Raw genomic sequence first — 25881 nt, 5'->3', positions numbered from 1 at the left:
CGTTGGACAACGGACATCGCGACCGCCAAGGCCATGACTAGCGTTCGACGTGTCGACTTTGAGACTAGGTTTTTGCCTTTCTCGCTTTACAAAACGGACGAACCTGTGTCCGCGTACTCTTGTGGTTCCCTTTGTGGATCGCGCAACAGTTTCAGTGTTATCGTCCCTGCCGCGGCTTCTTGTCTTGCCTTACGATCATCACGTTAGTGAAGCGGGTGGAGACGGGCTAACGATCAACAACGCCTGTATGTCTCGCGGTGAGACGATAAGAGCTCGACATAGTGGGCAGGGCGAATAGAATGTTGTGGAAAAGGTTTGAGAGCCAAGCTGATGTTGAGGATTTGTAGTCGCGATGCAAAGTTCGTGTGTCACCGCATCCGCCACATCATGCACATGCTGTGGAGAAGCTTACTGGTCACAGCATACTGCGTGGATACTATCATGCAAGAGCCACAAGCTATGCAAAAAATTGATAAGATGCATAAGCACTGTCGACAGAGTGATGAGCGTTCGCAATTAGGAGAAAGAAAATTTTGATATCTCTACGTGGCACCAAGCGTGATCTACAACTACAATTTCCATCAGGCCCCCCTTTACACATACTCCGAGTATTTTCCACTAGCACTTTCTCCACTGCACGTACAGATTTGATGTAAAGCGACCAGCCTCCTTTGTCGCAGCAAGCACCCCGCTCGCCGGTGTAGCAAATGGTGTCAACGCTACCTCGCTGTTAATGTTGAAAGCGGCATCGCTGCCGCATGGTGACCAGACTGCAGCTGGCACATTATCCTGCTTGAAGTATTTGCCGTTGAAAGGACCTTGGATGCTCAGTGTTGATGTAGACTGACTTTGTTGACCGGAGAAGTAGTATGTCGACTTTACTACACCAGTAACACCGCCGTCCAGCTCGCCCCAGCCAGTGTAGTCTGCGCTGAAAATAGCGAAGGAGAAGCCGGGGGAGAATTCGAGCCCGAGGTTGATCTGGCAGTTCTTTCGTGAGTCTTCTGCGGCGTTTCCGTTGCCGACCCGGGCTGTGAATTGCTTATTGAAGTCTGAGTACATGGTTAGTAGAGATCAAGTGGAAATACAGCGTAATGGCAGCTTACAAATTGGCATGATGCCGTTCTCGGTCCAGTTGATGTCGATACTGCCCTGGGGGCATCCTGAGCCCCCAGATACGACGCTCTTGATCTTGAATGAGTCTGGTGCTTGGTATGTTGGTGCAGCGATGGTGGCGGCCGCAAGGGCGAGGGCGGTAAGTATGTACTTCATCGTGTTGGTTCTTGTCGATGATATAGAGGGAGAAGATGAAGCAGATTGATGAGTAGATGCAGATTGCGGAATGATGGTCGTAGTGTAGTGTTGCTATGCGAACTGGAGCAACTGTGGGACATGGTCGTCTTATATGTCAACGTATTATCCGAGTACGAGACCTAGACCGTGAGTAGTACATTCTTGATCACACCTACTCCGGAAAGCCCATTGTGTAAACCAAGCAGTCTTGTGGTCCGCAGACATAGACATGTAATTGGCTACATTTTCTTGTAGGACGGCGAAAGATAGCCACTCGCTACCAACAGACGACCTTGCATTCGCCTCTTGCACCTCTAGCTCGGAGATGGCAACAAAGATGGTAAGGTTGCCATGCTTTAGATATGAGATCTGCCCGTCGATATTGCTCGTAGACTTCCGTACGAGACAGCCGGCAAGCAAGCGAGACGATGCCGCCAAATGCAGGGCAATCTTGCTCTAGAACGTTCAGATCCTGGGGTAAAAGGTAAACGCTTGGGGCAGAGCCAATCCAAAAATAGTCGTTGTGGAAATTGCCGTAGCGTGAAAAGTACAAGACGGGTATGCAAGAGGCGAATGTTGTATATATTAGATTGGTGGGCCCGGGTCGAGGTCACGAACCAGACGTGCGACGGCTGATTATGGGCTGGGCTTCCTGGGAGACTTTGAGAGCTGAAGCGAACTAGTAGGATCAAAAGACTTCCTGCAGCCAGCAAAACGGTAGTGTGGACATCGGCGAGAGCTTTTCTTCTAGCGTTCGTGTCGTTCATCAATGGCAATATCAGCGGTGCTCGTTGTTCGTCCCACAGTATGGTTTGCACAACTGCCCTGAGCTGAAAGGCGCATAATGCTTGTGCTAGCGCACTGTGGTCGAGTATTTGGTTCCGACAGGGAGGCGTGGAGATAAGGTGTCGGGTAGCTGCTGTTGTTGGATGTGTGATCTGGATAAATGGGTTGGGAAGCCACGACATGGCCTGAGCAGCTAAGCCCGCACAGCCGGAAACCGACAGGCTCAAAGGATGAGATAGCAGATTCAAAGATAATACAATGCAATATTTGTACGCGATGGCCATAACCTATGTAGCCCTGGTATCTCCCTTTCCCAATCCAAACGCGCTCCCATGATACTGAACGCCGTTGTAATACATTACGTTAATGAGAGTGTTGCGCCGAAACTATGCTGAGGTATCGTGATGAAGGAAATCGCTTATTAACTTGGAAAGACCTTGCGGAACACCCGCCGCCACCTTGGAACACTCTCTTCTTCTTCCACATCACTAGCCGGCGCATGACGCGGACCAAGCATTGCCAATGCTCGTTGCCGTGCCCATTCTCGCCTGTTTTGTGTAGGACCACAGTCTTGCGTGGTTTGTAAAGGTGGCGCGTTGGTCGATTGGTGATGCGGCGGGGCATCTGGTGGCGGTGTAGTTGCCATCTCGATATCGTGTGGTCGCGATTGCGTGCGCACAGGCGCACTGAATATGCGTCGTCCAGCTATCGCACCGCCTATCCTGCTACCAAGCGACCCAAAAGCCACGGGCGGCCGAGTCGGCAGTGCTGGTGCTGCAGATGCAGAGCTTGGTTGGGCGCTCGCTGTATGTGCACTGCGCGCCCGCATGCGATTGATGTGGCGCTCTCGCCGTACCATGACATTGGTAATCTTGACCGGACAAGCGCCAGCAGGCAATACGGTCTGCTTGCACATAGGACACAGCGAGGAGTGACTGAGGAGGAAGGTATCGATACATTCGGGGTGGAAAATGTGGTGGCACGGAAGCTCGCGCACTTGAGTTTCGTTGGCCTCGAAATCGTCCATGCAAATTGGACATGTAGGCTGAGACCAGGCGGCCGACACGCTAGATGTAGGAACTGTAGGTGCAGACGAGCGACGGGATAACGGAGCCCCCTTGTGTCCAGTTTCTGCATCTACAGCGGCATGTAGTAGCCCTATTGTCTGGTTCGGCGGCTGTAGTGTGGTCGCTTTCTCGGGCTCACTCGCAGTGGCAGGAGCAGTGTAGGTATGTATGGGCAGCTTGTCAAGGACTTGTTGCGAGACTGTTAGGCGCTTGACGCCCAACGCTTCGAGGTCGACCTGGCCGTTCAGAACGCGCTCGCGGAGATCGTTGCGCCGTCTCCGTTGGATAATGTGCATGATGAGGGAGGTGATGCTGACAGCGACGAGGAGGACTGCTAGTACGATGACGAGGAAAACCCATAGACTTGGGAGCTGGCCACCGGAGTCTAAGCAGCGAGGTTAGCGGTGTTCATGGATGAGAGCAGGCTCTACTCACCAGTACTGACAGTTGCCCAAAGTCGCACATAGTCGGAAGAGTTATAGATCTGTGACAGTGTATCGGCATGGGGCACTGAGCTGAGATTTCCAGAGTACTCATTCAACTGATCCATGATATTGTTGCCCGTCATTGACGACAGGGCGTAGGTGGGAAAGTCGTTAGCCGTCTGCCAACTACCGCCATCCTGTAGGTTCCACGACGCATCGTTCAGCACGGGGGGCTTGGCGTTGGTGTCGCCTGGCTGGTATGTGAGGAAGGCTTTCGTGGGAAGGTTGCGCGCGGCGGCGAAGTACTCCGTCGTACATTGCGCCGAGAACCAGGGCGCAACGGCGATGAGGGCGTAGTCCTTGTCGGTGGGCAGATTCGCTATCCGCGTCGCATTCTCGGGCACGTGAAGTCGTTCCTGTTCTCTGCAGCTGTTTGTGCTGACATCGGGGACGTAGAGGATGCCGTAGGGGTCTTGGTTGCTGTCGACGCCCTTGGTGGACAGGGTCTGGATGTTGTTGAGGATGCGGTACTGGAACGAGACGGATTCGTTAAGCGTGATGAACTGGTTGTTGTCGTAGTCGATCACGAGCGGATCCGGGAAGTCGATGGTAAAGATGCCAATCCGCTGGGCAGCTGTAGGAGGGTCAGCGTGGGAGCCAGAGGCGAACGGGCGGCAAGCCTGTGTGACGTACACATATTGGAGCGAGTGCGAGTGGTTATGGATGGCAGGGCGCACTGGATGAGGGTTACACAGAGGCCGCTAGTATAGGCCGACTACTATGCATTGCTGGTAGAATGGGTATCGAGCGAGCGCAGGGAGGCGAGTCTACTAAGAGGCGACGATGATGGTGGTGGAGCTGGCAGCGGGTGGCTAGCATTGAGGCTGGTCGGAAGCAACACGCAGCCGCCCCCTCCCGGATGGGATTCGACAGCCCCGGGCAGCAGGTTAGCCAAAGCTTGATTCACTGGCGCGAACAGGAGATTGCGTCAAGAGACACAGCACAGCATGCACACAGGCCCTCGGGCAATTACAGACGACGCCGTTGTGCATGAATAGTGCTGAGGCGTCGCTAATGACGTTGGGCCGCCGACTCGATCCATCTTATCGCACCGCCCATGGCCTTTCGCGACTTGGCGTGTCCTGAGGCTAGCACGCCCCGGATCTCCAGCCCTGCCAACACCATGCATGCCCGCGACGGCCATGCCACCACCGCCGACGCCTGCTGCGAACCCCGTTGATGCACGCCCTTCGCCCGTAGAGCGCCCATGATAGCACGCCGGTAGCCTCCAGACTTCCGCTACCGCCTCGCGTCTGCCGTGCGTCGACGCGACTTCCTTCCCCGCATACCCCGACAACCCACTGCGACACGTCCAGTATGGCGCCCCCAGGCCTGGGTAGCAAGGGAAAGGCAACCAAGCCGGGCTCCAAGCCCTCGCAGCCACCGCGCAGCCGGAACACAACGCCGCTCCCCAATGTGCGCGCCTCGGTCGAGCCTGCCGCGTCGTCATCGTACTTTGGAAACCGCTTGAGCTCATATCTCAAGAAGTGCCCTACTACCGTCGAGGAAATTCTGGACGGCGGCACCAGCGGCTCGTCGATTCCATCCGGCAAGCAGCTCACGCTTATGCGCGACAACATCGAGAAGAATGTCCTCAAGAACGTCGAATCACGCTGCGTGCAGTCGGAAGGTGCGCTGAGGGAACTCATGAACAACAAGAAGAACCGCGCGCCGCGTGAAAGAGACAGGGAAAAGGACGGCGACGAGCGCAAACACAAGCTCAAGAAGGTGAGCAAGAAGCACGACGAGGACGGAAAGCACCCGCCTGCGACGGGTGCCCATGGCCTGGCTAGGCAGGACGGTGGTGACGCCAAAGGTAAGTCAACAAACACTGGGCAATCACTCTTCCCTGCGACTCTACTTGTACCCATGCAATCACTCACCATATGCGCTACACTTTACATTCTTCAACATGGCTCCTCGACGCCGACAGTTGATTGTCAAGCTCAAGATCAGAGGGCTCGACAGACATCTGACTTCACGCACAGAAAACTCCTCCGCCATATCGTCGCCAATATCACAAGCCCCGCCCTCTGCTGCCGGCGGCGGGCCAGCCGACGCTCCCTCACCCAGCGGCTCCGATGTCTCCCACCAACCCGCGCCCGCCCCCGCCGTACCACAGTTCCAAACCTTTGGCCCAGACCCTGCCAAATTCGATGACCCCACCATATACCACATACGCGAAGTTACCCCGGGCATGTCAATCGAGGAAAGGAAGGAGATTTACTGCGTCGCCGACTTTCCCAAGTCCAATCTCCGGGATAGGATAGCCGGGTCACCACCAGCAAAGGACTTCTCCAACGCGAAGCCTCCGTCACAGGTCAATGCCACTGTCTTCGCCAACTACGTCGAGCCATACATAAGACCACTTACCGAGGAAGATGTCGCTTTCCTGAAAGAGCGAGGCGATCGGATAGCGCCCTTTGTGCTTCCTAGGCGGGGCCCGCGGCATTACAAGGAGATATGGGCTGAAGAGGATGGCTCTATGCACATAGACTCCAACGACCAGCGTCCACCACCCAACGTACCGCGTGGGGCAGCCGAAGACATAACAGACGACGTGCTTGAGACCGACCAGGTGTCTACCGGTCCTCTCCTGTCACGCCTTCTAGCCACATTACGTCCCGAGGGTCGCGGCAATCAGAACTCCCAACACGAGACGAATGGAGTAAACGGAGACGCCATGGACATCGACGAAGGTGCAGGTGCACCAGCAGATGTCACCAACAACAACTCGATACCCGCCGCCGCCCAACTTCCCGAACTTGTCCAGCCAAGCTGGAAACCTCCGCCACAAACCAATCGTACCGACTATGTTGGCATAGAAGATCGCGTGCTGATGGAACTCAAGCACTTTGGCCTAATCTCGGAAGCGGACGCCGAAGCACAATCGTACGATTCCCACTTCGACGATGAAGTAGCTCAACGGCTACGCTTCCTGCAAGAAGAACTCCGCAAACAGTCCATCATCAACGGCGCACGGAAACAGCGCCTCCTCGAACTCACCGAAGAGCGCATAGCCCAGCAGGAGTACAACACTATAGCCGACGACCTCGACAACCAGCTCAACGCCGCATACCTCAAGCGCAACCGCAATATCGGCAAGGGCAAGAAACAAAACAAGCGGCCCGGTGGTGCGGGAGGTGGAAGTCACCCTGTGGCCAACGCTGGCATTTCGAGACCGGGCGTCGGCGAGCCAATACGCACTCTCATGGAGAGGAGACAGCAATGGATCAACACAATTGGACCTGTTGTAAACTATGGCAAGACAGGGTTGCCGACCGAGACCATATTCGGGGAGGAGAAGATGAAGGAGTTGGAAAACAGGGAGGTGGAGATCTGGAATACAGAGGCTGAAGAGTAGATTTCTCGGCTAGAATCGACCGCGGCTGAAAAGAAGTCCAATGAGGAAGCGAGTGAAGAGGAGGTTTCTCAGTCGAACGAGCAATGCATTGTTGAGGACGACCATGATGTTTGATGGCGCAGAACTGGCATATTCGGGCGGTAATTACTTGTAGCCAGTCTTTCGGCATTGTTTGTCCATGCATACTCGGGCATGTTATGGCGTAAGGGTGTTTGGCCGAACCATATTGGTGGGCTGGTGTTATTGAGTAAACTTGCATAAGGCTGCGCTGAAGCGTCAGACCTTGACTGATCGATCGGCTGATCTCTGGAAACCAAAGAGCCGCAATACTACATTATTCCACGTGTTCTGCCCCTCGCACCTTGTCTTGCCAGGCAGTCACATCTGCAGCCTTCCCATGGCCCATATCTCTTCGCTACAGCATGTCTATCTTTTCTGCTTCACCGGTTCCCGGCCGCGTGGAACCGCGCACATGGCCATGAGATTAGCGAATATCGAATTGGGCCGTCAGCCGTGAAGATAGTAACCTGGCTGACCACGTTTGCAACCTGCATGGGTTTGGCGGTTGCGGCGTGCATGTGCATGTGGAGGCTGTGTCGCGTGCTTTTACCTGGTGGGCAGGGGGTTGGGTAGGTGGTCTCGAATGAGAATTGTCGCCAACACCAGAGCTTACGGGTGGGTGGGTTTTGAGCGAGCGAATAGCGGGAGGGGTTTCGCTTACATGTTCGGTAGCTGCATGCCGCGTGGACGAAATGGGCTTTGGGTAGTCTGAGAGGGTGCGATGGGTCATGGAATTGGTTTAGTCGTGGATGTGGTGGGCTCAATGTGGTAGTTTGCAGAAGATGGTGATCGATCAGATCGCGAGGTTATCGCAGATGAGGGTATGTCGCTGTTACGGCTAGTCAATACCGCCATAATGAGTGCTCATTGCTGTGGATGTTAGAAAGGGTTCACTACTACTAACATACTCTCACTTCTACTGTAAGCTATCAACTCTCCTCCAAGTAGTGGACGCCGATTAAACACTTGTTCGTGCCACGCTCACTGTAGTCTACCTCTAGGCTCAGGTACCACAAGCTCCAAGGATCCTCCCCGATTCTTCGAGCTTACTTCGCAGAGCCGCACCGAACAACTTCTATCGTTCCTGGCAAGAGGATTAGTGCCATCCTATTCAGGTTATCTGATCCACGGAACAGTATCGCGACCTGCATATGGCAACGGAGGAGCTCCACCCGGTGCACAGCCGACAAATGGATAATTATGAGTGGATAAGAGGCACACGTGGGCTCACCGTCATAGAAGAAGTATGCAGAAGCTGTCAAGGATACACAGAAAGACGTTTATAGGAGCAGGATCGAAAGGTGCAGCGAGAGGAGGGTGTGCTGGCCACTGAGGTGGAGAGTTATTTTGAGCTGCAGGCAGCGCTTACCCATCTCGGCCAGCAGCACGCTAGCCTCATGTACGTCGTCATTGGAAGGCATGATGGATCTCTGTATCGTCTTCGATCCAGATGAATGAATGTTCGCAACTTCCTCTCATGTGTTAGAGTATGTTGCTGGATTACTATACATGTGCGATGTCTATCAAACGACTGCGCTCACCACATAGAGAGCGGGGTCGGTCCTGCGACATTGGACACGCGCAGAGCTCTTAAGAAAATGCATGCAGCGACCTCACCTGCCGTTCGTCCAGTAGCCAGCATCAGCCGTTCATCTTGGCACTGGTTTCTTCAAGAAAGCGCTGCGATGTCGTTCAGTATCAGAGTCTTCTGTCAGCACAATGCGGCTGACACATCATTTGTTCATTGGATGCTGCATCTGCACCACTACCAAGACGTATTTTCTCACGCACAGCCGTCTACCACCTGCATTAGCTTCCCTGCTGGCCACTCACACCACACCTTCACACCTGGAAAACGTGGTGTCCGGGATCAAGATAGCTGCAGCCGTTGACATGGCCGCAGACAGTATGCAGCATGCAGCGAACAGACCTCATAGAGACGTGTGTAGCTCGCTTGCCGGGTAGCAAGGTATGATGTGGGCGCGAGGGCTGAGACATGCGGGTGCGCTAATCATGGCAATGGTAATCCTGCGATGCAGCTCTATGCGAGAGCGCTAAATCTCACCTACACCACAATGATGCATTTAGGAAAGGTAAGAATATTCAGATAACTGTTCATATATAAAGGCGGTGGAGCCTCATGGAGCTGGAACTGGCCTGAAGGAATTGGTAGTACAACGCTCAGCTTATCTTTTACCCGACACCGACTCTTTGACAGAGGATGCCCGTTATATCATAATGTCTACACCATCTCGACCCATTCTCTGGAGATCTCCGGTCATACTTGAAAGCAACAAAACACCACTCAAGATGTCTACACCTACTTCAGCACCCAAACCATTTACACCTCGGCGGGACGGGAATCTGAAGCTCCGGGCTTCATGCGACGCCTGTGCCGCGTCGAAAGTCAAGTGCAGCAAAGAGCATCCGAACTGTGCGCGTTGCCTCCAAACCCACACGAAGTGCATATACGGCGTCTCGAGAAAACACGGAAAGCCAGGCCGGGTGAGGAAGAGGAACCCAGATGGGTCTCCGTTTGTCAAAGTCACAAGGCAACGCCCATCACCAAGTGGCAATGAGTTCGGCACATTCATGCTACAAACTCCTTCCGTTCGGCGGACCGATTCGGAAGCCACGTCGAATTGGCCTTCAGACTGGTCGCCTACACCAAGCCTATCCACTCCTTCAGGTTTCGACTCCGAGACTGCACCTGAACCACCATACCCGAATGAAATCCTCCAGGATACCACCTATATGAACACTGACGTCCTGTCGAGACAACATGTTCAGCCGGAACATATGTCAGCCACTGGGACAGACCAGTTCTTCCAAGATCCTTTCACTCAGGAGCAGACGGTACAGTCTCAGTATCCCACCTGGGATACTCTCAACGACTACATCAGCGGCGATGACGCAAACCCCACGGACTATCACCCTGGCGGTGCAAAGACTGTGGAGCATCTACGTTCGGCCTCTTCTATATCTTTTCCGTATAGTCCAATGAGCCAAACCGCAGGAGGACACGACAATATGGCATCCTGCACCGAAGTCACGACAGACAACTGCCATAGTTGCTATGCGCTGGCCTATTCGACGCTCGAGAGCCTGCCACACGTCACATACCCGGGCCAGTCAAGGGATTCATTCGATGCCGTTCTTCATACTGTCCGGTCAGCACGAGAGAACATCTTGCGGCTTCTCAGGTGTTCATGCTCGTCAGACCCACATCTTGCTATGCTATACTCCAGCATAACATCAAAGATTTTGGCCTGGTATCAAACCGCTGCTAGCGTTAGTCGCGGACCCCGTACGAGCTACCCAGTCTCGACATCACTTTCTTGGAACTACTGCCAGCCTCCGCCTTTCTCGCAGACTGTTTTCTCCCCTTCGTCTGGGACGAGCATTGGGGACGCGGAAAATTACAATCTGTACATGCAGTCATCTCCGTTCACTCAGTACAAATTTGACGACGGTGAGCAAGAGAGACATAGAAGACAGATAATCCTCAATGAGTTGCGAGGATGTGCGCAACTCGTTGAGGCACTGGCTAATTGGGGAGGTAATGGCGATACTTGCGAGCAGGCGGGGCACCTGTATGAATTTCTAGGAGGCTGGCTGAAGAGCCAACTGTGCATGATAATGAAGCAGATTGAACACAAAGAATCTTCGACGGCTTGAGCTAATGGGGAGGATCGATAATCGAAAGGATTTGGGGGTGCATTGGAGGCGCTTTGCTGCTGTTTAATAACCACGGTTTCTCGTGGCTGGTGGTAGTCGAGCTTATCACCTAGTAATGTTAATCAAAAGTCCTTCGTTCTTATACTCTGAGTGACATGTTTAAATCTATGTCGTCGATGCGCGGCTATTGAGACGACAGTAGCTTTGCGGCTGTGTTTGTCGCGCTGTTGTGGAGCCACCCCGGATTTCCCCAGTGCACGTGCACCTTCACATGCCTCGGCTCAAACCGCAGCAAGCATCATAGCACTGGCTCACATGCAAGTTACACCATCTCCAACCTCCAGCACCGCCGTTGCGAGAGATGACAGTCTTCCCAGAGAGGATGTACACGGTCAACAATGGCCGCTCAGTCTACCTTGCGACAGCCTCATGACCCGCTCCTAGCACTCTACGACCGTTATGCGACGCTCCTCAAGTCCCGCGTCCGCGGCGCATCCAAGCTCACGAAGCTGCTATCCACCATCACCCTCCTCTTCACCATCATAGGCACCGGATATGGTGGCACGAGATGGTACAAGAGCCGACGCGCAGAGAAGGAGACCGGCCGACGGTTGCTGAGGAGGAACTCCGGACTCAGGAACAAAGATGGCTCCAGGACCATTTACGTACCCTACCGCGACTCGACGTCCAAGGTGGTCATCCATCCCACCAAACAGACCACATTCGATGCGCATCGCAGACTCTTCCTCCAGCCGCCACGCGCAGCCCGCATGGCTGACACGACCTCGAGCGACCCGCAAGCGCCGCCGCCACAGACGAAGCCCGGTCTCAATTTGGCCTTCCTACACCAGTTCCTCAGCCTACTGAATATCATGATACCGCGTTGGAATAGCAAGGAGACAGGTCTGCTGGTCAGCCATAGCGTCTTCCTTATGCTGCGGACGTATCTGTCACTCGTCGTAGCGCGTCTCGACGGAGAGATCGTGCGCGACCTCGTGGCAGGCAACGGCAAGGCATTCCTGTGGGGCATAGTTAAATGGCTTGGTGTCGGCACATTCTCCTCGTACACGAACGCTATGATCAAGTTCCTGCAGAGTAAAGTCTCCATCGCGTTCCGAACGCGACTCACACGGTACATCCACGACTTGTACCTGAACGACCATCTGAACTACTACAAGCTACAGAATCTGGATGGAGGTGTAGGCGTCGGGGCAGACCAATACATCACACAAGATCTGACGCTTTTCTGTGCGAGTGCGGCATCCTTGTACTCGAGCTTAGGAAAGCCGTTTGTGGATCTTTGCGTGTTCAACTACCAGCTCTACCGCTCTCTAGGGCCGTTAGCGCTTACCGGACTGCTGAGCAACTACTTCCTCACCGCGACAGTACTGCGAAAACTGTCTCCGCCCTTTGGCAAACTCAAAGCTGTCGAAGGACGAAGAGAAGGCGAGTTCCGCGCTCTGCACTCTCGACTCATTGCAAATGCCGAGGAAGTGGCTTTCTACGGCGGCGACGAGATGGAAAAGCACTTCCTCGAGCGAGGATTCAAGGACCTCAAGCACTGGATGGAGGGCATCTACAGCCTCAAGATCCGGTACAACATGCTTGAAGACTTCGTGCTGAAGTACTCATGGTCGGCCTTCGGTTACCTGGTTACTTCGCTCCCAGTTTTCTTACCCGAATGGGGTGGCGTGGGAGGCACACCTGAGCTACCTGGAGGAGAGAAATCACACCGCGAGAGAAGCCGTATGAAGGACTTTATCACGAATAAGCGACTCATGCTGTCTCTTGCGGATGCCGGCGGTCGCATGATGTACAGCATCAAGGATCTTTCTGAACTGGCCGGCTACACATCACGCGTCTACACCCTAATCAGCACTCTCCATCGCGTCCACGCAGAAGCATATTACCCTCCACCCGGTACACGACCCGAACTCTATTCCGTCTCCGATATCCAAGGCACAGTCCACAAGGGCTTCGATGGAATCCGCCTCGAACACGTTCCAGTCGTCGCCCCAGCCCTGCACCCCATGGGCGGCGAAGAACTCCTAGAATCCCTATCCTTCATCGTTCACTCCGGCGAGCATCTCCTCATCACCGGCCCCAATGGCTGCGGCAAGAGCGCCGTCTCGCGCATTGTAGCTGGTCTCTGGCCCGCATACCGCGGTCTCGTCAGTCGTCCCCGCAGCATCGGCGTAGACGGCATCATGTTCCTTCCTCAACGACCTTACCTCTCCACTGGCACCCTCCGCGACCAAGTCATCTATCCTCACACCGATGCCGATATGAAGGATGCTGGCCGTCGCGACTTTGAACTTTCTCAGGTCCTTGAAGAAGCCAAGCTGGGCTACTTGCCCGATCGAGAAGGCGGCTGGGACACGAAGAAAGTATGGAAAGACGTCTTCAGTGGTGGTGAGAAACAGAGGATGGGTATCGCGAGGCTACTTTACCACGAACCGCGATACGCATTCGTGGACGAGGGCACCAGTGCAGTCAGTAGCGATGTGGAAGGCCTACTCTACGAACGCGCGAAAGCCAAGGGCATTAGTAAGTATCCCACTTCCCTTGTCATGATGACTTCAACTGACCCACACACTCCAGCATTGATCACAATATCCACGCGCGCATCCCTCAAGCGCTACCACGACTACACACTAACCCTCGGCATGGGCGACCACGGCGACGAATGGGACTTCCAACGCATAGGCACACAATCTGAGAAGTCGAGCGTCGAGAAGGAGTTGGCAGAGCTGAGGGAAAGGCTTGCCAAAGTCGAGGAGTGGAAGAAGAGGAGAGAAGAAATCGAGACAGAGTTGAATAGGGTGTGGGTGGAAGGGAAAGATGAGGAGGGCGAGACCGAAGAACTGGCACCCCCGCCGTACTTGGAACGAGAGGAGGAGGTCGACACAGCAAATACAGACGAGGATGATGTTGGCGATAGAGATCAGGAAGAGGCGGTCGAGAGTGGAAGTGAAGGACTTTCGCCGTCCAGCTAGTGTAGGTATCGAAACATATCATTCTTCCCGCCTCAACTCAGCTCTACAACCCCCAAAAAACATTACATACCTTCTTTTGACGTTTCTTTAGAGTACATGATGATGGCCAAAAAAAAAGAGGAGAAAATAGGCAAAAACATACAACAGCGGGTGGTCCCCGGTGGTCACCCACCCGAGTACTAATCCGCCGGTATCCTGCTTAAGTACCGCTGAGCGAACGGGAAGCGCTGGTTGTCAAGATCCTATGGTCGTATGTGGAGGTTTTGGTTGTCAAATTGGATTATAAAGTGCAGAGTTGGGTGCGGTCGAGATTTTCGCTACAGGAGACCACATATGCCGGGCTGCAAACGGCGGCACCCGCTGTTTGCTTGCTGCGGCTGAGTCAAAAAGAGAGAGAGAGAGAGAGCGAGTAGGAAATATAGCAGACGAGGTGCGAAAGACATGTCACGTTTCTCTCGTCGAGATGATCACCGAAGGGAGTGGGCAATACGTTTCCATTCATCCAACTATCAAGATCCTGGTGATTCAAGCTTGCGTCGTAAAGCCGCCCTCCCGTAGTTGTCCGGCATCATTATCCCATTGTGTCATGAGACAAGAGCGATCATGTATTCTCCAAACCGAATTTCCCGCGCGCATAGAGCGTCATACCGACACCAACGCGATCAAGCTGGAGGTGCTGGGTGATCGTGATATCTTGAACATATCAAGGGCTTGATGAAACTTGCCCAATCGGAGGTCTTGCCGCCGCTCGGTGTCGCATATCCCACACATGATGGAATGGGTTCTGCCCCAAGAGCCATGAAAGCCACGACCAGTTCAGCGAAGAACTCGTGAGGATAAGACACCATTTCCTTCGCTCGCTGGCTTGGATCGACTAGATCCGTGAACCGAAAGGTGTCTATAGCGAAATCCACAAGGACTTTTCGAAGAGCTGATCCGGTCAATGTGTTCTCATAGATGTAGGAGAGGTGCAGCTGTGGAAACGCCCACTCCTGATCCATCTTTTGAATAAGAAGGTCGATAGCGGCATTGCATAGATCAAGAGCCCCGCGAGCATCACCGAAAATGTAGATCTCGTAGATGAGGGGAAAGTCTAGAGGAACTTCCCCTGAAGCGTCGAGTGCGAAGTAGAGCTTTCCTGTATAGACCCAGTGAAAGAACGCCTGGAAAACCTCCGGGTTATCGTCCTTCAGCTCCACAGTCTTTGAATTACCCCAACAATCCTTTACGGCAGCTTTGAAGTAGGAGGAGTAGTGAGAGAGAAGGCCTTCGTAGACGTGGAACTCGCGCTTCGAGCTCCAATTGCCGACTGTAACGGTGATGATCGGGCCATAGTCTTGACTACTTCACATATTAGCCACTTGCTTAATCGTAAAAATCTACTGGTGCTTACGGGTTAGGCGGATGAGTAGCTTTGGAGCATTTGGCCAGCTCGAGCAACGGCCTGACCTTTTTGGGCTCCTCCTTCTTCTCTGGAGTCGCCATCGCGTACGGTTGTGGTTGTCGTGATAGCTGGTCGCAGTCGTGACAGGTACCCCAAAAGAAAACTTGTATTGATGTGACGGTGACTGCGACGGTGAGAAGTGACTGGATCTAGTAGCGCGGTCTTGGCAGTGAGCTGGAGAGGCAGGAGCGATATACAGGGTCCAGTAAGCGGTGATGAGCTGGGTTCACCGACTAGAGACTACCGTCTGCTTTTCGCTTTGAGGTGTACATATCACCAACGGTTGGAACTTACTCACCGTTCGGACCGATGTAGTCCTCAAGTTCCACTTTGAGTGGCGGGCTTTGGATTGCACCGTTCTACATCCGCAGCGGTCCTTACACAGCGAAGCCTCTTCCTCCTTTACCAGAATGCTAAAGTGCCTGAAAGAAGGACTCCGTAGCTTCGGGTTCGTTATTCCACTGTTTATGCTGGCAGCATGGCCAAAGAACTCTCGCGTCAGGCATGCCTACTCATTCACCGTAGCTGCAGTACTTCTTCAGCGTGATTGTACACTTATCTCATTTCTCTTTCTCCCTTTCGGAGAAAACGCCAGACCATGCAAATGCTACTCGCTCTTTCTACGATTGTACAACTACTAATACATAATTTTTCCCGTTTCCAACACGCTCGCTAAACCCCAAAGTCGCTCAATAGAAAGAATTGCGTATTACTAGTATTTCTTCTTTCTGTGCCGCACATGAGGATCCTGTCCCTTTCGGTTCCTCTTCTGCCGGTCCGTTGGCGGCCGGTACGGTTCTTTGCCGTACTCTTCCCGGTACAGGCTAAGCATGTATTCATCGACGTGTCTCCGCTCCTTCTCGTTGCCGTCGATATCGAGGTCTTCGTTCGCTTTGGCGGCAGCAGCGGCTTCCGAGGCGGCTCTCGTGGCGTTGAGACTCTCGTTGAAGTCGACTTGGTCTTCTTGAATCTCGTCCACAATCTCCTTCTGTGCGATGGAAGCTGCCGTGCGATCCTCAGTGTCTTCCACTGTGCCCATGACACGTGCGTCACCCAGGAGTCCAATCTTCTCGCCGAGCACACGTTCCATGGCTGCACCCGCTTCGTCGTTGGTGTCGATTCCCAGGTTCTCGTCGAGTGCATCGCGCCAGGTGACTTTATTGAAGGTGTCTGTGGTGAAGTCACCCTTTTGGATAATGACATCGTCGAGAAGACGTTTCTGGTTCGACTTGCGGAGGATATTTGCTTCGATGGTGTATTCGCTGACGAACTTGTAGATGTGTACATCGCGCGTTTGACCGATACGATGAGCACGATCTTGACATTGCTTGTCCATCGCCGGGTTCCAGTCAAGGTCGTAGAAGATGACGCTGTCAGCACCCGTGAGATTGATACCAAGACCACCTGATCGAGATGACAGAATGAAACATAAGATGCGAGGGTCACTGTTGAAGCGATCAGTAAGAATCTGGCGCTGTTCGATCTTGGTAGATCCGTCAAGCCGCAGGTAGCGATATCCATGAATGTTCAAGAATTGCTCGAGAATATCGAGAACCTTTGTCATCTGGGTGAAGATGAGCGCACGGTGGCCACCAGCCTGTAGATCTCGAAGGAGTGTTGCAAGACGCTGAAGCTTGCCACAGTCGTATTGAAGGAGACGCTTGTCCGGGAAGGCGATCGATTGTCGGATGCGCGAAGAATGGAAGGGGTCTTTCTCGTGTGCTGCCTCCGACGATCGAATCAGCTGGACACCGCGCCTGGATAGGGTCAAAGGTGCTAATTCCTCGGCTGCAACGGCAGGCGTAACGCATGTGAAGCGGGTAATGAGCGGCTCCATAGCCTCAGCACGCTGCTCCAATGTTGGGATCATATCATAGAAATGGGTGATTTGCTGATCGTGCCAGTGAGACAAGACACGATGAGAGCGCGGTGACCTAAATCCGAGTAGACCATGGTGTCGTTGAACGATGTCATAGTGAATCGCTTCCTCTTGTCTTGGTTGCATCTGAGCCTGACCGAAGCCATGATAGTTAGGGTGTGGTGTGTGATGCGTTCGGTACAGGAGAGGCTTAGCCACTCTCTTCCCCTCAGTGATAGCCCCAAATGTGAAATCGTGCCAATCGACGGTCAGTGCGTCAATGATGTCCTTTCCGTAAATCGGCATAAATTGGGTACGCGCCCGAGTAAGGTTAAGACATGTTTGCAAATGGTCCCGAACGGCCACTTGCTCTCGCTTCGCCATCGCTGCCATGGTCGCTTGTAGTGAAGAAGTGCCCTTGTCGATGGGTTTGTTGATGCGCCGTGTCTGGCGCTCGATCAGATCCTCCAGGGGCCGTGTGGCGCGAATAGGGTAGGTGCGTCTAGCATGACCCAACTGCGTCTGTTCCCGTCGCGCAAACACCAAGTTCAAGGCGTCTAGATTTACTTGCTTATCTTCCATGCCCTCTTGCAGTCGCTTCCTGATGAGAAGGTCCTTGATCTCGTACTGAGCAGCGACTGACTTGGGCATGGCCATGGACGTTACAATGGCTCGTGTTTCGAACAGGTCGGGGTGGTTGCAGACTTTTCGTAATGACATTAAGCAATTGATAATCGACATGTAGTTGCCGGAGGACAGGATCTCCTTGGTCGAGGCGCGGCCCATGAACCCATCGTAGAGCTGCCGTTGCCGCTTAGAAAGCTTGCAGTAGACAACGTGCTCATACTTCCCTGGCATTTGCTTCTCAACCTCTGATTTCAGCCTTCGCAGCAGATAAGGACGAAGAACTTCGTGAAGCCGCTTGACAACCTTCTGCGCTTCGGCATCAAGCTGCTGCCGACCTTGATCGAGAATTTGCGAGGTGGGATTCTTCAGAGCCAAGGTAAACTCCTCCAGTCCCGCGATGCGACCTTCTCCCGCAAAGCCAGCTGGCATTAAGAAGTAGAGCAGCGACCAAAGCTCATCGATGTTGTTTTGTAGAGGCGTACCGGTCAGTAACAACCGTCGCTCTGTTCTAAGGTTAAGCATAGTCTGCCATCGTTGAGACTTGAAGTTCTTGATGTTGTGGGCTTCATCAAGTACCAGATAACGCCAGGGACGCATCTTGAAGGCTGCTGCGTCTTGGAGGATGAGCTGGTAGGAGGTAATGACGACGTTGTACATGTCCTTGCCAGTGTTGCGCCAGCCCATGCGCTTTCGTTTTCGCTCATTGATGTCGCCATAGTATGTCAGAATCTTGAAGCCTGGCAAGAACTTCTTGAACTCCATCTCCCAATTGAGCATGACACTAGTGGGTACGACGACTAGATGTGGTCCCCATATCTCGCGACGAACAGCGAGGTAGGCGAGAAGTGAGATGGTCTGTATAGTCTTGCCCAGACCCATCTCGTCTGCGAGGATTCCGTTTGTCTCGGATTCGTACAAGTTCGCCAGCCAGTCCAAACCATCGTGCTGGTACTCTCGGAGGGTACCGCGTAGTAAGGATGGCACCTCGGTCCTTGGTGGGGATGATGTATGCCGTGATCGAGAAGCGCTTTTAGAATGTACTACATCTTCCATCGGAGTTGGCTCAGCTGCCTCGACGGTAGGAGCAGGTTCTGTTTCAGAATGCCCGTTCACATGTGGCTCGTCTACTTCAGCGACAGAATCATGACCATTCACATGTGGCTTCTCCTCGTAGACTTCCGCGGGCGATGTAGCATGGCCATTCGTTTGTTCGGGCTGAGTTGTCGGGTCTTCCGGTTCCACATCGTCAATCGCGGTCTTGGCGGCCTCTTTCAGCTTCTTGATGTCTTTAGGTGCCAAGAAACCCATCATGCCTAAGTCTTCTCCCTCACTCTCATCCTCGTCGTCTTCTTCCGAGCCGGCTTCTTCATGACCATCACCCTCGCTATCCGAACCTTCGTTGCTCGACCAAGCTTCACTACCAGATTCCGAGCCCTTGTCGTCCTCAGAATCGAGCAAAGCATCATCAACCTGATCGAGCTCCACTGTAGCAGGATCGATATAGTCTGGCTTCTGTTTATCCCCATCTTCTTCGTGGTCGTGAAAGCCGTTCGTCTGTTGAAATGGGTTCTCTGGAAGCTCGTTCGTGTTGTCGACATCGAGGTCGGGATCAGGTGTTGGCGCAGGAGTGCCCTCTTCGGAATCAGCGTCGTCATGGTCTTCGCCGTCGTTTGAGTTGACTTCCGCCTCGGAGCTGCTCTCGGGGAGATCGGGAAGTTGTCCGTACTTCTCGCGTAGTTGTTCGGCCGTGAGGTTCGCATCTTCGTCCTGCTCATTCTCTTGTTCGCTATCGGAGCTGGAAGACATGACATCGTCGTCGTGCTGTTGTTGTGAGGCATGCGACACCCCGCTTTCGGATTCCATCTCATCGAAATCACGGTCTTCGCTCACCAAGGAGGAGGCCCCGTCGCCGGCGTTACGACCACCCAGAATCTCTTGCGCTTGATTGAACATGTCGTCCATGGCCTTGTGTCCGAGCTGCAACTGTTCCTCCTCATATTTAGCCACACGCTCCTTGTCGATCTCAACCCTGACCAAGCCCCATGCGTCCTTGACATCTTTCACGAGCTGCTTGTATCTTGTCACTTGCCGCTCGGTCTCTTCCTGTTCGATCTCATCCTGGCTCTTGCGCTTGAACTTGTTCTTCCAGAAGTCGTATGCTTCTCTGGCCAAGATCTTGGCCGTCCGCCGATGGAATGCCTTCTCCTCCTTCAATAGCTTGTTGAAGTGCAGGGCATGAGCGACAACGTGGTCCCAATGTCCGTATTGTGGCGGTGGCTCTGGGGCTGCTTCGGGCGCATAGACGCTGCATCGTGCCTGGCTTAGAACTCCATGTTCCGCAGCCTCGACAATCTGCAGCCGGCGCTCGGCCTCTTCTTCGGCCTTTTCCTGTGTGATCCGAAGCGCCTCTTCGCCGTCTAACGGGTCGTCTTGTCCTAGCCACTCTTCGAGCGACGCGTACTCTGACTTGGGCGGGGCATGGTGGGGATGGCGGTTGGGAGGGTCGGGCTTTCGCAGTCGCAGGCGGAGACGAGGGGCAGGCATAGATGGGTTCGAGTCGTCGGGCGATCCATACAGGCCGGCGTAGGGGTCGTGTCCGTTCGTTTCGGCATCGTCCATGGGCTCGTCACCTAGATCATCGGTAAGTGGCTGCGCTCCCCCCCGAGAGCGCCCGACCCGCTTGCGCGTGCCTTCGGGCGACCCATTCTGCAGTGCTGGCGACGTGACGAGCGAGGTTGTCGCAAGTGCTGGAGGCTTTCTCTGGCGCTCAGACTTGCGCGCCGGCGTTGCCAGAGACTGTGCGGACACCTTTTTGGTGATGGTGGATGGCGTCTTCCCTTTCGAGATAGACATGGATCCTGAGCCATTGCGCGACTCTCGCTTGACGCCGTTCTTAGGGGTGCCGTTGGTCTGCGTCGCCTTGCTGGCCGGGCGAGAATTCCGCTTTACAGGTTCCGGCGTTGGCGGTGCAGCATCCTTGCTCACACGTGATGATTTCCTGACGCCATTCTCGAAGACTGTCGTCGGTCCGTCAGCCACGAATGACTTCCAGGGCGGCGATGCGGCGCGTGATGCTGAGCGGCGCGGTGTGGTGTCTTCGAGTTTCCGCCGTTTTGGCGGCCGCTCAATGACGCCACCATCATCGCCATTTACAGGTGCCGGCGGATGTTCCTCCTTGATCACAGGTGCGCTGTCGTTTTCGCTCTGTTCGCCATTGTGTGTGATGTCGGATGGGTTGTGTGCGGCGGCCGAGTCGCGTGGTGGGATGGAGTCGATGTCGCGATCCGCGGCGGTAACTTCTTCCATTCAGGAAGGGCGAGAGAGGCGGCCTGGGGAGCCTGTTGACCACCCGGCGCGCGGCCAAATCGACATATATCAGCTCGAATTCGGGGTCGCAAGATAGCCTGACGCGTGCTGGTGACGGTGACGGGGTCGGATTTCAAATTCGGGCTCGCGTTGGGATGATGCGGTGTTATGTCGAAGTTGTGAGATGGTAAAAACAGAGCCGGCGATAATGTTTGGTAGGGATCACGCTAAATACCGGCACGGGCGCGCATGCCATCCCTTTGACGTGAACGATGGCGGAATGGTGGGTATCACGTCAGAGAATGCTGTGACTGAGGCTGTCTAAAACCTCTGCAGATTCTTTCAGGCAGGCGTCGGGTTGTTCAGTCGCGTAGACGCCTTTCGTGTCACATCCATGACCGGTCGTGGTACTACGCAGAGCAGTTAGACCCACTTCTCCGCCAAGCATTACCGGGGCCGCAACTGAGCTCATCGCGAACGACACATCAATACTGCAACCCATCCAACCCCCGCAATTGCGCCGCAACGTACGAAGACACCGTAGATACGCATCGCGCAAATACTCACTCGGCTCTAGCATGTTCCCCAGGCGCATTGTAGCGGCACGCCCGCTGGCTCGAGCCGTCGTCCCCGCCGTAGCCCGGCCACGACCCCAATTCACCCAAATCCGAACCGCCCTCACCGACGCTGAGAAGGCCCACGCTGAGCTCACAGACCCGAACCAAGTACGCCCACTTTTTCTAGAGGAGGCAGGAAGGGCCTAGTGCTGATGGTGACAGAACGGCGGCTACATCAACCCTCCCGCTGAGAAGCGAGGAAACCGCGACCCGTACGGCGACTACTGGGACAAGCAGGAGCGCCGCAACTATGGCGAGCCCTGCCACGAGGACAACGATATCATGGGTGTACTAGCGCTCCACGACTACAACCACTTCACCCCCCAATGGGGCTTCGTCCTACTGGGCACCTTCGTCGCCTCTGTCTTCGGACTCTGCGCGGCTGTTGGTACCTTCTACCCCGACAAGCTTAGTGCGCCCAAGACTTACCCAGATGGTCTGGAGGCTGAGCTGGGTGGAAAGGGTGCATTGCTGGTAAGTGCATTATGGTTCGGTGTGGACTATTGCTAACAGTTTATAGGCAAGGAAGCCCGGTGAGGGCTGGTAAATTGTATGCAAACTCAACTGACATGTACAACCCAATGGGATTCTCTTTGTCAATTCAATACCCAGTTATCATCCTAGGCTACTTTGATTTTGATCTCCATCGCCAATCCAGTCTCAAATACTAATGCATTCATCCCGTTTTGGTTCAATTGGACGCTGATTCGAGAACCTGGAACCACTCCGTCAATACAGCACTCTGCGTTGCGTGCGGGACAATGCGTCTCGGCATCCTCTTCAAGACCGGCATCCTGCGACACCCACCCAGGGGCACCGCTCGCCACTACGTCATCCCAACAATCCAGGAGCACAACCTCGTGGGCCCCATGCATTCCGCAATCCATGCCCAGGCCATGAGGGAACTCAAGTTTCTACTGGCCACCGACTGATCCACCCTTGTTGCATGCTCACTTTGTCGGTAACCGCCCAGGATACTTGCTAGGATCCGATTGGTCAACCCACATATTTATACAAGCAATCAACAGGAGCATATACGGCAGTTGACTTTAGAACCTTCTATAGGAAAGGATCCTTCGATGAAACTACCCGACATGGCGAACCGTGAACATGATGTGGGGTGAGTTCCATGTGGAGACTTGCTTCGAACGTCATTCATGATATATTATGAGACTCATGTGCCACAACAGCACGTTCCCTGATTCCCAACATCTACATTCCATTTTCTCGTTGTCAGACCACTTGATCGTCAGCATGTACTGGTCCTCGCTCACATTCACGCTCACCTCTTTGTTCCACAATGTCGCAGCATCGCCGACTCACGACCTCAAGGCCCGACAGTTTGCAACAGCGGCGATGCTACGTTTCCAGTGCTCTCAACTAGTCTACGACCGTATCGACCCACTTGTCCAACCCGGCATTGCACCTTCAGCACACATGCGTAAGCGATGCCCATATACTACCTTGATACAGTACGTATACTAAATTTGCATGTCGTTGTTTAGACCAGATCGTCGGCGGAAACGCCTTCAATGTCTCCATGCCACCGCTCGACCTCGACCCCAGCACGGAAGCCACTTGCACAACCTGCGATTTTGCCGAAGACCTCTCAAACTACTGGACCGCGAATCTCTACTTCAAAGCGCGTAACGGCACCTTCCAACGCGTCCCACAGATGGTCAACTTGGGTCTACAAGGCAGAGAAGGCGTTACGGTGTACTACATCCCGCCATACGACGGGAAGAGTACGGTGACCGCGTTTCCCAAGGGTTTCAGGATGCTGGTTGGTGATCCAGGCTTGAGAGCTAAGGAAGGTCAGCAGAAACAGCTCTGCCATCGCTGTTTCACGAACAAACAGCAAGATCCTTTTGGTGGGGCCCCATGTATAGGAGAATTTGACACAGCGAGCTTGCCACCGGGCATGTGTGGAGGTGGAATCCGGACGACTATTACATTCCCAACGTTTGTGGACTCCATTTACCTGGCTTTGCGCGTATCGCTAACCTTGAATATAGATGCTGGGATGGCAAGAACGTCGATTCTCCGAACCACAAAGACCATGTCGCGTACCCTACAACTGGATCCTTCGAATCTGGCGGTCCCTGCCCATCGACTCATCCAGTGAAGATGCCTCAGCTCATGTACGAGGTCATGTGGGATACTACGCCTTTCAATGACGCGGCTCTCTGGCCTGAAGACGGGTCGCAGCCGTTTGTTTACAGCATGGGCGATGCGTGAGTGACCTGTAGCGCCTGTAAGTGAACAGCACTAATTATGTGTAGGACTGGCTACGGTCAACACGGCGATTATGTCTTCGGCTGGAAAGAGGGTGCGCTGCAGAAAGCGATGGACCAACGCTGCTTCGGGAACACATGCACGGGGTTGACGACACAGGCTGCCGATGTGTCGACCAAGTGTGGGGTACCACAGGCTGTGAAGGAGCCGGTTGAAGGATGGCTCGATGAGTTGCCTGGTGGTCCAGTCGTGACCTATGAGTGATCCGGGTCAATCAAACTGAACCGTGGGAGGGTAACGTACAAACGTGGGCCGAACTTATCCCTGCAAGTAACCCGACATTCGTTGTACTATGTTGACGTCTATAAAAGAACGATTTTTTCGTTAATAGCATATCGCGCTCGCTTGAAAGACTTCCCACTGGCTTTTTGAAAGATTTCCTATCAAAATTGCCCAGTGGTCGTGTGGTGCGCAGACTCCGGAACGAGCAATCGGCCGCTCACCGCGGTTGGACTTTCGTTGTCATACAAACGGCTGATCTTGCAAGGGACGCGTCCGCACCCTCCACTCCCACCGATTTTCATCATAACCGCCATGCGTCAATGTGAAGAAGACAAGGTGAGCCAGAAGAGGAAGGAGTGCCAAAGGCGCGAAGCGAATGTTGCGCTTCCGCATGTTATCATCCACGAAAATCCTGCAGGAAAAGATGAGACACCAGTACCCGGACATGATGAGAAGCTGCCGGCGAAAGACGTATCGCCAGATCCTTCTGACGCTACTCAGTCACTTCGCCCTCTACCGCAGATCTCGCGCAAAAGACAACGCGAGCCTAGTTGCGAGTCACGAGACCCGTCACTTTATGGGTCGATTGTAGATACATCACAGCGTGATTCCACCGACGTACACAGCCCGTACTCAGAATCAGCAACCGCTCCATTGGAACACTACATTCGCCTAGCCTCAAAGTCCATATCGCTCCCAACCCCTTCCGACTCGTACTTCACCTCACCAGAGCACGCGCCAGTACTCCACCGCAATCGCGAGAACAAGATCATAATGTACACAGGCTCCTTCAACCCACCGCATCTTGGTCACATCGAACTGGCCTTCCACACATTCCTACGCAGCTCCTCCACCACCATCGCCGTCGTCTTCCTTCCATTTCGCGATAAACTCAAAGCGAAAGACGGCGCTATGGTCAACGGAAAGGTCTTCGCCACTGAAAAAGAACAAAGAATCGCGCTACTACAAAACGACCTACTGCAGCGCTGGACTTGGTTTCACAGAGGCCATCGCACAGATTTCGAAAAATACGGGGCTACTCTGATCAAAGAAGCGAAGAAAGACGGATTCCAAGTTTCCTTTGTAGTCCTAGCTGGAAGCGATAAATTCGAACGCGAAAAAGTCGAAACAAAGCCCTCTTGGCTCATAGGATGGGGAGAAATAATCACCAGCGACATTACACGGCCGTCTAGTCTGTTCAAGGGTCCAATGCATCCGCCCAGACGGCTACCTGGATGTAGATCTTGGCGCTTGATCTCTACACCAACCAGTAGGAAGGGAGACTTCAGCTGTGAATGTGGAGGCGCGAATCATGAATGTCGCATCTCTCTACGGATTCAAGAGTACTGCGGTGGGCATGCTGCTTTGGAAGGCGAACCGCATGTCCGATCAAGGCAAGACAGTTTGCTGCACGAGATTCTGGTAAGATGCCATGAGGGAGTGGGGCCGACGTGGGTTTGCCACAAGAAGAGTGGGGGTACAGTGATGTTTTTGGGTAGTGGAAGAGATACTGAGGGCCATGAGAAGAGAGAAGAGGTTAGTTCTTCGGCCATCAGAAAGATACTGGGGGAAGGTGGCAGTAAGGCGGAGATGATAGAAAAGTTGGAGAAGGTCATGTTGAACCCAGAATTGCTAATACTATATCTTGGGCTGGATGAATAAGTGGCAAAGACATGCTGGGCTTGGGAGAAAGAATATCCTCCATGCTTTGAGGTACCCAGACCAAGGAATGCAGAACTACAAGGCCCTTAATAACGGTTCTATCTTCGAAGTAGCGCCTGAC

General features: G+C 53.8%; 8 protein-coding genes across 8 annotated transcripts; 4 read left to right on the top strand and 4 right to left on the bottom strand.

The window, feature by feature from the left end:
- Positions 1 to 618: 618 nt before the first annotated feature.
- On the bottom strand, positions 619 to 1272 carry J4E84_006067 (uncharacterized protein; the record flags this gene model as incomplete). Its single annotated transcript, XM_049388659.1, has 2 exons — positions 619 to 1052; positions 1107 to 1272. The coding sequence occupies 2 exons, from the start codon at positions 1270 to 1272 to the stop codon at positions 619 to 621; spliced, it is 600 nt and encodes a 199-aa protein (XP_049243558.1).
- A 1228-nt stretch (positions 1273 to 2500) lies between these two features.
- On the bottom strand, positions 2501 to 4268 carry J4E84_006066 (uncharacterized protein; the record flags this gene model as incomplete). Its single annotated transcript, XM_049388658.1, has 3 exons — positions 2501 to 3531; positions 3582 to 4205; positions 4265 to 4268. 3 exons carry the CDS (start codon positions 4266 to 4268, stop codon positions 2501 to 2503), a joined length of 1659 nt encoding a protein of 552 aa, XP_049243557.1.
- Positions 4269 to 4948: 680 nt separating this feature from the next.
- J4E84_006065 (uncharacterized protein) lies at positions 4949 to 6995 on the top strand (the record flags this gene model as incomplete). The annotated part of the gene is made up of 2 exons (XM_049388657.1): positions 4949 to 5447; positions 5620 to 6995. The coding sequence occupies 2 exons, from the start codon at positions 4949 to 4951 to the stop codon at positions 6993 to 6995; spliced, it is 1875 nt and encodes a 624-aa protein (XP_049243556.1).
- Positions 6996 to 11131: 4136 nt separating this feature from the next.
- On the top strand, positions 11132 to 13729 carry J4E84_006064 (uncharacterized protein; the record flags this gene model as incomplete). The annotated part of the gene is made up of 2 exons (XM_049388656.1): positions 11132 to 13280; positions 13335 to 13729. The coding sequence occupies 2 exons, from the start codon at positions 11132 to 11134 to the stop codon at positions 13727 to 13729; spliced, it is 2544 nt and encodes an 847-aa protein (XP_049243555.1).
- Positions 13730 to 14391: 662 nt separating this feature from the next.
- Positions 14392 to 15214, bottom strand: J4E84_006063 (uncharacterized protein; the record flags this gene model as incomplete). Its single annotated transcript, XM_049388655.1, has 2 exons — positions 14392 to 15070; positions 15123 to 15214. The coding sequence occupies 2 exons, from the start codon at positions 15212 to 15214 to the stop codon at positions 14392 to 14394; spliced, it is 771 nt and encodes a 256-aa protein (XP_049243554.1).
- A 671-nt stretch (positions 15215 to 15885) lies between these two features.
- Positions 15886 to 20964, bottom strand: J4E84_006062 (uncharacterized protein; the record flags this gene model as incomplete). Its single annotated transcript, XM_049388654.1, has 1 exon — positions 15886 to 20964. The coding sequence occupies one exon, from the start codon at positions 20962 to 20964 to the stop codon at positions 15886 to 15888; it is 5079 nt and encodes a 1692-aa protein (XP_049243553.1).
- A 578-nt stretch (positions 20965 to 21542) lies between these two features.
- On the top strand, positions 21543 to 22128 carry J4E84_006061 (uncharacterized protein; the record flags this gene model as incomplete). Its single annotated transcript, XM_049388653.1, has 3 exons — positions 21543 to 21689; positions 21744 to 22055; positions 22102 to 22128. The coding sequence occupies 3 exons, from the start codon at positions 21543 to 21545 to the stop codon at positions 22126 to 22128; spliced, it is 486 nt and encodes a 161-aa protein (XP_049243552.1).
- A 707-nt stretch (positions 22129 to 22835) lies between these two features.
- Positions 22836 to 24080, top strand: J4E84_006060 (uncharacterized protein; the record flags this gene model as incomplete). The annotated part of the gene is made up of 4 exons (XM_049388652.1): positions 22836 to 23022; positions 23087 to 23543; positions 23597 to 23815; positions 23864 to 24080. The coding sequence occupies 4 exons, from the start codon at positions 22836 to 22838 to the stop codon at positions 24078 to 24080; spliced, it is 1080 nt and encodes a 359-aa protein (XP_049243551.1).
- Positions 24081 to 25881: the final 1801 nt, after the last annotated feature.

This window comes from Alternaria hordeiaustralica (assembly GCF_023758085.1).
Source record: "Alternaria hordeiaustralica strain BMP 2776 chromosome Unknown scaffold_11, whole genome shotgun sequence".
NCBI classification, from domain to species: domain Eukaryota; kingdom Fungi; phylum Ascomycota; class Dothideomycetes; order Pleosporales; family Pleosporaceae; genus Alternaria; species Alternaria hordeiaustralica.
This window is presented reverse-complemented; position numbering and strand designations above follow the sequence as displayed.